The sequence below is a fragment of the Pygocentrus nattereri genome, chromosome 5 (genome assembly GCF_015220715.1).
Source record: "Pygocentrus nattereri isolate fPygNat1 chromosome 5, fPygNat1.pri, whole genome shotgun sequence".
NCBI classification, from domain to species: domain Eukaryota; kingdom Metazoa; phylum Chordata; class Actinopteri; order Characiformes; family Serrasalmidae; genus Pygocentrus; species Pygocentrus nattereri.
The window spans coordinates 42,765,920-42,777,326 of NC_051215.1; the positions used below are offsets into that span (position 1 = coordinate 42,765,920).

An 11,407-nucleotide genomic window follows, 5' to 3' on the forward strand; every position below is an offset into this window, starting at 1 on the left:
AAAAATCTTTTGTTAAAGCTACACTATATAAACTTTGAGACTTGGAAACCTCTCTGGGAGAAATGTGTAATTGCATGCAACAAGCAGTGACGTCAGTTGTACTTCGGAACCCTTCCCCAAGCAGATGAATTTAATGACTGGGAGTGTGTTGAAATAGCATTCAAAGAAAGATCTGTCAAAACTTGCTTAAAGACGTGTCTTCTGAGGATAGAAGTGAAATAGCTAGTATTGTCCTCACATCTTCATCAGCGTACAGCTGATTTTACATTTGAGACCTAGACATCGAGCTAAATCGTCTTGCTGAGCCTGCACATTTTATGCTAATGCATTATTATTGTTATTGTTTCAGGCTTTACAGGGCGCTCGCAGCAGCACAGAGACATTTTTTCTCTCCTGACTCTCAATTTTAACAAGAACATCTTACATAAGAGCTTTAAGCACTTAAGTCAGACAATGACCGCCTATAATTCATGTACACAACAATGCACTGCACTGACTGCGCACTAAGGACGGGCGATGAGGAAAAAAATATCACAACACTTCAGGAAACTTTGACAGTACACAATATTTTGTTTAACAAAAGAAGCTATAATGGACAAAAGACACCAGTGAAACAGCTAAAACAGGGCAAAAGTGTTTTTTTATAAAGTATACTTTTTAAGAACAGGAGGAAAATTATATTTGGTGGGACATTTTTGTCTCTCTAACTGGTCTGGTCTCTCTAACTGGCCACTGACTAAATTCATGATTAGGCATGCACCAATATTTAAAAAAAAAAAAAAAAAACATAATGAAAATGACCTAACCCTTTATCATGGTTTTACAATGCAATATTAACAGTAAATCAATCATTAAAAAGGGCACATAATGATGTTCACTGTGTGTCTTTATCACACAGGACTGCTGGCAGTTAGGACTGGAGTTGAGAACCTGTCACAGGGCTCTGAGACCAAGAGCTGTGAAGCTGCTCCAACATAAACTACCACGTAGAATAAACTACTAGTAGCAGTGCTTTATCAATATCTAAAACACTGCATAGACTGAACTGTATCATTTAGTCATTATGAACATGCTGTTACTCTATTAGCAGCCTCCGTTTCCCAAATATACTTGCGATGAGAATGCTCATTTATAACAGTGGGAGACTGAGATTCTTCATTATATGATAGCATCAAGCTAACAACAGGATTTTATTCCACAATGACTTCAGGTCAAGTCTACGCATGGACTACGGACAAACTAAGCACCCAACAGATATTCAGGTAACCTTTTTTACTTTGTGTGCTGTAGATATATAGAGCAAACCATTCAATAAATATTTTACCTACTGAATTAACCAGTTAGCTCATTAATATAACAGTTAACCATCTGCTGAACTGCTTAGTTTGAGTTTCAGATGCTTTCATCTACACATGAGTATTCACCTTTCTCATGGATAAATAGCTCTCTGTGTGCTCTTCCTCCTGCAGCTCTGCAGCTGTTATGACTGTTTAAATCATCATATGGCCAGCTTCTGCTGCATACTGTATCAAAGACATTGGTTGATCAGGCCCTGTTTACACTGTCAATGTAGTGTGTGGGAGACTTTAAAGACTGTAGTATGCAGTACAGCATTTCTTTCACTATACAGATAAGAGTCATTTCACATTGGGCCATGGTGAACATGTCAAGGAGAATGGTATGAATGGCAAAGATGGCCATCTATAAACAATGAGGTCAATGACACTCCTGCTGTTGTCTAACTCAATTAAAAACACCACCAGCAGTTCTTTTCTAAAGCCCTCAGTTAATGGGCAAATGCATCGGCTTGGATAGTAGGTAGTGTAATTTGCGAGCCTGACCCCTGCTGACGCAGCCTCACAGGAATGCATTAGAAAATTCTTGCCTTGACCTGAAGAGCAGTGCATGAATTTCATTATAAGATAATGGGCCTTCAGCAGAGTACTCATTTAATGAACTCAGAAGAAAAGAGGTGAAAGCTGCATTGTTTGCATAGCAATGAGAGTAATTAATGTGTATTCTGTGTGTGTGTGAAATTACTGCATGTTTAAGGTTTCAAAATATTCATTTCAAAGAGATAACATAGAGCATGTTCCCATATTTGATGGGTTCTGGTTGATTCTGAAATGGACTGTAGTTTTTGCTTGTTATCACTGTTTGTTTAGACTAAATTAAGTCGCACAATGATTTTCTCTAAAAACAACAATATGGAATGGTACGCATGTATAAACACAGCTATCAAAGAAAGAAATAAACACGAGTTGCAATCTCTACAATATGGTCCATGTTCCCAAATCTGGTGGTTTGTGGCCAGTTCTGCAGTGGACTGTAATAAGGACACCCAGCTGACTAAAGAAGGCAACTATCTGGCTGCAGTCACTCAGTGTTAGATGTAGATGTCTTATCATAAAAACAACAATCTTGAATATATTGACTCTTTTTTGGACCATTTATTTACTTATGTGCTCTTGGTTTACATAATGAGCTGTTCAGTCTCAGCACAGTGCGTGTGTGGTGGCAGAGGGGGGAGAGGAGTGTGAAGAGCTGGAGACAGAAATGCTGCCAGAGGCCAACAGAAAGAGAGCAGCACAGCACGGACACGAGAGAGGAGGGAAAAACAACACGCTGAGAAAGGCAGCTCTCGCTCTGTCTCTCCCTCCCTCCCTCTGTGTGTGTGTGTCTGTGTGTGTGTGTGTGTGTGTGATCTAACAAGGGGAAAAAGTGAGACAAAGAATCTAATTCAGAGAGTTAATTAAAGTTAATATGAGAGACGAAAACAAGAGAGAGATCTGAAGTTGTGAAACAATCTGAGATTAAGCTTAAACGATTTGGGGGGGTAAGTATCTAATAGCGATTTTTGTGACCAATATCGTGGATGCAATATGTACTGCAGTTATTTTCTACAAATTACTTGTTCTGGTAAAGAAGACCAGATTATCCACATCTTCTATATTCAGGTCTGAACGGTGAATGAGGTGCACTAGACTATCAGTTAGCTGTGGTTCTGTTGTACACAGCACATGAATGCTTGGCTGCTTTTGATTCATCTAACTGATCCTCAGGCACTTCACAAGCCCCATGCTTTTGGTTTAAAGTTCCCCACTTTTAAGCTTAAAGTAGCCATATCTTACATATTTCTTATATTTTTTTGCCCCTGAGGTACACAGTTTGTATTGTTTTATGTACCAAGAACAGTCACAATTCATGTTTACATGACTCTCTTAATTGCTTAGAATTAAACAGGCTGTTTATGTTACTGTGCCTTTAAGACTAATATATGTAACAAGCTGTGTTCTGATTGGCTGCCTTGTATTGCTTCATTCAAAAAGATGTCTGGTCTGAAACACTCCTCATAACTTCACCATGAGTGGGTGGAGATAAATTGCTCTGCTGCAGGCTGAATAGATGGAAAAATGTAAATGCATTGACTTTCATGACAATACAAAAACAGTCAATCCAAAGCAGTTTTTGCAGTTTTCATATTATTGCTGTCTTTTTTATCTGATTTTAATTTTTCTACATCATTTGAGCTCAGAGGCTGCTTTAACGCTGTGTGAAAAATTTCATAAGGAATTATCAGAAATGCTCCAAAATAGCTTGGAAAAATCTCTTTACTTCAGCTCGCACTAAAAATAAAGAATGTTTTTGCCTTCTCCTGTAAAGTTGCACTGTTGGCATTAGAGTCTAGCTGCAGACATGTACTCTCAGCCAGATGCACTCTCAGCCTCAGTTACGTCATGTGCACATGCACTCCCTGCCACAGTAGCAGAAGCAGTCCAACGGCACGTCAACATTTGGCTGCTTCTTTTTTCGGCAGGGTTATCAGTATAACAAAGCAAATTTTGCTCATCAAACCGATAAAACATTGTTGTGGCAAAGCATCCACTGACATCATTAATAGGCTGGCAGCACATGTCAGGCTGGGAGTGCATGTCTATAGGCAGACCTCTGGGCTGTGTGGACTTGGGTGTAAATGGTATGTTTGTGTTTACACACCATATCAGCTCTTGTTATTTCACAAAATGTAATGGACATGTTTCTATGATATGGGCAATTAAAGACTATATGCTATTATTAAAGTACCAGCCTAAACTATTAAAGTAAAAGCCTGAACTGGCCAAACTGCCGGGTTAGCCATCTTACTTCATAGCAGTTTTTCCACAGTAGCTAATACTGGTTACACCAAACTATTGGCTACAGTTACCCAGAATCACATGTAGTGTTGAGCAAAGCTCCATTTTTTCCTGAGAAAACAAGAAAAATATAAGAAAATCACTCTTTCTGCTTACATCCATGTTGACAATGTTAGAATTAGCTATATAGCCAACAAATAAACAATTTTTGTCCCATGATACATCTCAAAGAATGCATTTGTTGCTTTCTTTTATTAAAATTTATTTGCCTCAACTCAATGCACTCAATTAACATTCTATTTGTTGCAGCATAATACAAATATGAAATCTAACAACTGTGAAAAATAACTGTAGTCAGCTTACAGAACTGTGACCATCTCAATTAATTCTTCAAATAGTCGCAATTAGGTGATTATGTAATAAGTGTGACATTGCTGGTGATTCTAGGATTTTTTTAGGTGGGGCTGTAATGGTGTCACAGTTCCTGGTCAGGGAGCATAAATGTCTACAAAAGACCTCTATAAATACTCACAATATTTATATATTTGTATATATTATTCACATTATACACATATTATTTGGCAGCAGAAATGGTAAAATTGAATCATGGGGCTAATAATATTCACAACCATTGAATATAGATATGCAAATTTGTAAGCAGTCAAAAATGGGACAAATTCAGAAAGCAATCCTTTGTACTGGGTCCAGAGGTGTGAAACATTTACCTTAGGAAAATGATTATTAGTTAGTTATTAGTTATTTTAAATGAAAATGAAGCATTATGATGTTTTCATATAGGGGAAACAGGTAATTGCTGTAGAACAGAGGGAACCTTGGTACTGGAGATCGACCATCTGGGAGAGGTCAGATCCAACACCCCTGTGTCTAATTTTTCAGATGCCTCTGAAGGCATCTACTAATTGGATCAGGTGTGTTATATAAGGGCTGGAGCTAAACTCCGCAGTCTGGTAGATCAGGACCAGAAATGGGTACCTTTGAAAGATGAACATTATAGAGAGAGATTGAGTTCATTGAGTCTAACAATTATTGTAATTCAAGCCATATCAAAAAAATGTATCTTTAGTTTTCTCTGTATTTAGAAATGTTTGTTTAAAGTAACCTATTGCTTACCATACGAAAGTCAATGTGTAAAAAATTTGGCAAACATCTCCTGTTAGGATCTCTCTTCAAAGGTGATTGCAAATTGAGGCCATTCTAAAAACTCACAATCATTTGTGCTCTATGTGTTAAAAGGCCTGTACTGGTGCCATAAGGCTCAAAGTGCTTGGACCCCTATGATGACAACAGCACCAGATTCCACAAATGCCTCATCTATAAAGAACACTACACCTCTCGCTATCTCTCTAGTACATGACCTAATGATGCAATAACATGTAATGACTGTGCTGTCTATTGTCCAGTTGCTTTTAAAAACACGAAGATTGTTTAAAATAAGACTGTAAAAACTAGAGTTCAGTCAAATGCCCTCAGTCTTTTTTCATTTCAAAAGAATGTGCTGGATCACAGAGTGAAACTGTGAGCAGAAATTGTGTCCAGTTATGTATAGACTGCACTGTATGAAAACATGTCGCATCTTTCCTCTCTTTCACTCCCTGAAGCTGAATTTGCCATTACAAGAAAAACTGCATGCTCTCTGAACACTGAGTTCAGCTGACTCCATAATACTGAACTTTATGCTGCGGTACAGACTTTACATTCTGCTATCTACAGATGCTCTTTCCGTACACTCGCACAACTCTATAAGGGGCACAAGATCCATGAATGCCATTTGGAGCCAGCACAAAGGCCTAGCCTAAGATGACAGGTGCGTCACAAGGTGAAAATACAAAGAGCAAGAAATTGAAAGACAGAGGGATGGGGGAACAACTGCAACAACTGCTTAGGTCAGTTTTCTCAACATAGTCCTCAGGGCCCCCCAGAGGAGATCACACTTCTTGCTCTTCACTGACTCCCAGCACACCTGAACCAAGCCATTAAGAGTTCCAAATACCTGCTTTAGGTGTACTGGGAGCCGGCTAGACTGAAACATCTACCTGCTGCCAGGCCCTGAGAACTGGTTTGAGAATCCTGACTTAGACCATGTGTGGATGTCTCTTTCTATGAACTTATAGATATGAATACATGCATAGACATAGCATATTCATTTCTTGCCCCAGCCACTTATGGCTTTGGAAATCATTAGATAATCATTTTCTTTCAGTTCAATACTATGAAATAAAACATTCTTTTTTAGCTCCATCTTCAATAACAACCTTCCGCAGCATTAAACAAGGGTCAGATAAGGTTTCCAGGTTCCTTGTACCCTTACAGTGTCAGTCATCACTGGAAACCAGGCCACTGCAGATGGACCATCCTGCTGCACAGCAACAGCAAAGTCGTCAAGTGTTTATGATCCAGCAATTTGTCCATAATGGTTCTGAGTATGATCCTGTCTGTAACAAACCGCTAACAACCTCTCTGGTCTTAGAAACCACAGCCTGAAGGATCTCTCTGTCTAAACCAAACAATCTGTTGAATTAGCCATTTGACAGCCATGATAGTACATCAACCTGACAACTGGATTATGGCAGAGCCCTATCTGCCGAGCACCACTATCATTAGGGCCTAATATGGGCCATACGCCATCTCCAAAGGCCAAAGGCAGATACTCTTATAAAACCAGGCAATTCCTCTCTCAGCACAAGCAGCACAAGCCTAATGACCAAAGCCCACACATGCACTTTAGTGAAGAAAGCTGTGTGATCTTTCCACCACTAGAGACATATCGCATCCTTTTTTGCCCTCTTTTATGTATGGAACATGAGGAGTAATCACTTTTCTGCCTGTACAACATCAAAGAAAGTAGAACTGGGGTGAAATCAGCGCTAGCCTTGTAGCAGAGCAGTCCCACCTGTTATGCAATTTTTACTGCATACTGTTGCTGTGAGAACAGCACCGGCTCTTTCCATCTAGGAGCTTCCAGTGTTTTCCGAGGCCATAACACTGAACCAAAACACTATTTTGTACATGATACTTCACTGGATACTTTGAACAAAAGCAGGGCTTCACGGCAGACATCTGCAACTAGAAACAGCAGCTTTATTCTGCCTTTAAGAATGTTGATTTTCAAGAAGCTCATTCAGGCTGCTTAGACAAAGATACACATACATAAAGGAGCAAAATGTCCCTGAGACCTTGGATTTGTCTTGGCTCGAATATGCGACTGCATCCTCTCTACTGCTGCATGTTTCTTCTCGTACATGGACAGTGCTTCCTCATGTACAGCGTACATGCAGTCACATGTCTGTATGTACAAGATGACTCACCCTTATATGCACAGATATATAGATTTCTAAAGACCAGGAAAGAGTATTAAGCTTTGAGTGCATACTGTAACTAAATGGGTCATTACAGTTTTCTCCCCATGAATCTTCCGTCTGGATGTTTCTCTCTCCAGTCAAGTCATATGATCAAAAATCTAAAGCGATCTGACCTCATTTTCCGGACTTTGGAGACAAAATCTGAATTTTTACTCTGGCCGCATGGATACAGCTTGTGAGTGAAACACGAATCAGCAGGACGCTTTGACTTAAGCACATGAGTAGACTGTCCCTCAGTCATAGCTTAAATATGCTCTTCCAGCATTATCAGTCTGTATGTTCCTCAAGAGCCGCTGTTTCTTCGGATTTACCTAATCCCTCTTAATGAATCAATTAACTGCCAGATAATTCAGCTGGAATGATTTTCTCCCCCCAAAATACATGCATGCAATTTACTTCTAATAAGTAGTTATGCATCATTGCAGAGACTAAAAGTAGAGCTAAATGTGCCTACTCATGAGAAATCAAGGGGGTGGAAATCAAACTATGCTTGTTCTTAATACCACATTATGTAATGTAATAACAGAACTAATCTCTAGTAAGGAGACAGTGAACAAGAGGACAGTGAATAGTAACACAAACAGTATGAAACGTTAATGTAATGATACATGTTTCTGGTCAAGTGCACTGAGGATATTTATTCAGACTAAGATCACTGCAGTCAGAGAAGTTGGAACAGTTGAGCTCATCATTTTGTGATGAGGAAAAGCACGCCTTCGAAAAGCAGCCTAACGTGCTAACTGGATAAAGTTCCAGACTTTAGATTTGGTGCAAATAAATGGGTGAAGACATCCCTACATTTAGGGAAACTGCACTGGCTGTAATTGCGCTTGAATTTGTTACGGCTCTAAAGATACAAAGTGAATGCACAGGCTGCTTTAAAGAGGAAATCCACAGATTTTTCCAAATGTCTATAATTGAGTTATTGAGATGTAAAGAAAGTCATTTAGATTGATTTGATGTGAAATTGTTCACTTACAGACTCAGATTTCTTTACAGTGGCGGTGATAGGAACCAGGAGTCATGATGTCTAGATTGCAAATATAGCCATTTTATTCTCTATTCAAATCCGCCAGTGAACCTATACGGCTCCTGAGCTTTTGCCATGGAACACTGATGATGGCACAATAATGGTCAACCTGAAAAAGGAAGTTTTCCAAAACTTTATCATACAATATCACAGACATCAGACTCACCAGATTCACAGCCATTTCAGGCAATAGTTTCTGTGAGGGAGCTTTCAGACGGGGACGTCTGGTTCCTATTACTATCACTGCGAGCAATGCTGGCTCTAAGTTCCTCTAGAACCAATCACTCTGAATTACTTCGTTGACATGTTAACCACGCAATTATGCAGAATTGGTGAAATATCGGTGGAGCTGCCCTCTACGGAACTTCAAAGAGTTCGCGTGCGGTGGAAAGCAGTCAGGCTGCACGCGCGGCGCCGGGCACTGCTCGGTCAGCTGTGTGTGCAGGAGTTGGGGCTGCACTCACCATCCTCTTTCTCGTCGAAGACCGGTCTCTTGGAGGAGCTGTTGGCGCCCATCCTCTTCTTCCACTTGCCCCAGTGAAACATTGATGCTCAGATGGCATTCCTCGCCTCGTGCGCTACTCGCTGTGCTTTGATGCCGCTAAGCTCCGAGCGCGAGCATGTCGAGAATCACGCCCTTTCCAGCACTTTGGCTACTACGAGCGATAAAAACCAACACCAACAACAACAACAACAAAAAGGCGCACGGGAAGAGCTACGGGAAGAAGGGCGGAGCTAACTGGGAATGAAGTGCGGTGGCCGGTGCGTTTGTCTGCTGTCTTTGGCTGGGCTCTGGAGCTCGCGCTGTGTGACGCACGTGCAGCCTCTCTCTCTCTCTCTCTCTCTCTCTCTCTCTCTCTCTCTCTCTCTCTCTCTCTCTCTCTCACCCCCTGCTGCTGGAGAGACTTTAACCCAGTTCATCCTCGTGCTCAGGCTGCCCCCCCCGAGTCCACTGTAAGAGGAGTAGGGGGCGGCAGATCACTGCATCAAAACTCTTCATCAGCCCTGCTTCTTTCACACGTACGGGTGCATTATGGTATTATGATTATGACACATCTCGCCACAAGCCTGTTTATCTCCGTTTCAGCCGTCCTCTTTGTAGACGAGTGAAAGAAAACGAGAAGCGGCGTTTAATCTGCCTGATTAAAATGAGCCCGTCGGTTATAAATATGAATGAAATGCTGTGTCACATTTGAATCGAAGCTCATTCAAATCAGCGTGCTTCGGTATATAGTACAGAAGTCCGGAGAGGCCAGGAGCTGTTGCTATCATTTTCAGGATTGTTACCTTAAGATGACTAGTTAATTATCTTGAGATCTCAAGATAACAGCTTTGCCATCTTCAGATCACAACATAATTAAGTCGTTGTCTCAAGATAACAACTTTATATGTGCTGTTAGACTACCTCGTACCATTCAGTGCCTGCTGTACTGTAAATACAGTGAATCTGTCTCATATACCATGTAAATATGGAAATAGATGTGCTTGTATACTTTATTTTATTTCTCTTGTACTGTAACTTATATGTAGATTTATTTCTGTTTTCTATTTGTCGGCATAGTGTATGTAAGTTTATGTGTAATTATATGTGTTGCTACTTAAACACCGCAATTTCCCTGTGAGATGAATAAAGTTCTATCTATCTATCTATCTATCTATCTATCTATCTATCTATCTATCTATCTATCTATCTATCTATCTATCTATCTATCTATCCCTTGAGATCACAAGACAGTTGACCCGTTATCTCAAGATAACAACTTTGTTATCTTCAGATCACGAGATAATTAACTCGTTATCTACAAGATAACAATTCTGTCATCTTCAGATCACAAGGTAATTAACTTATTATCTCAAGCTAACTTTGTCATCTTGAGATCACAAGATAGTTAACTCATTATCACAGATAACATTGCCTTTTCAGATTACAACATAATCAACTTGTTAACTCAAGATAACAGCTTTGTGATCTTGAGATCACACGACAATTAAATTGGTATTTTAAGATAACAACTTTGTCATCTTGAGATCATAAGATAATTAACTCATTATCTCAAGATAACAGCTTTGTCATCTTGAGATCATAAGATAATTAACTCATTATCTCAAGATAACAGCTTTGCGTGGCCACAAATTTAGTAGGAATGATAGGATTAAGTTGCGGCCATGACTTAATCATCTCATTCTCACGCCTTACTAAGTTATGACAACGCATTATTTTTATTTATACAGGATGCCACTGGTGAAGAACCCTGTCGGATGCTATTTAGAACCTTTTTCAAAAAGGTTCTATAACCACATCCTGCATCAGTCTGAAAAAAACATTTAATCATGCAGAGAGTTCTTTGAGTGCTCGTGGTTCTTCATGGAATGATTTTCTTTACTAAAGAACTTTGAAGAACCATCTTTTTTAGAGTGTAAAGTATGTTGGATTTACTCTATTAATCAAGCGTACTGTCCTATTCCTAACTGTCTGTCCTATTTTACCTAAAACTTTATAATACCTAGTTAACATACTGGATATACACTCACCGGCCACTTTATTAGGTACGTGGTTGTTGGTGCCAGATGGTCTGGTCTGAGTATTTCAGAAACTGCTGATCTGCTGGGATCTTCACGCACAACCATCTCTAGGGTTTACAGAGAATGGTCTGAAAAAGAGGAAATATCCAGTGAGCGGCAGTTGTGTGGACGAAAATGCCTTGTTGATGTGAGAGGTCAGAGGAGAATGGGCAGACTGGTTCCAGATGACAGAAAGGCAACAGTAACTCAAATAACCAAAATGTCTGAGGAACGTTTCCAACACCTTGTTGAAAGTATGCCATGAAGAATTAAGGCAGTTCTGAAGGCAAAAGTGGATCCAA

At 39.8% G+C, this 11,407-nt stretch overlaps 1 protein-coding gene across 1 annotated transcript in view; it reads right to left on the reverse strand.

Annotated features, from left to right (window-relative positions):
* Positions 1-9,381, reverse strand: part of LOC108426853 (serine/threonine-protein kinase 32C) — a 119,229-nt gene extending 109,848 nt beyond the window's left edge. The window contains exon 1 of the mRNA XM_017696649.2: positions 9,008-9,381. Within this exon, the coding sequence (XP_017552138.1) occupies positions 9,008-9,089 (82 nt within the window). The 5' untranslated portion in view covers positions 9,090-9,381. The remainder of the gene's footprint in view (positions 1-9,007) is intronic.
* Between the last annotated feature and the right edge of the window lie 2,026 nt (positions 9,382-11,407).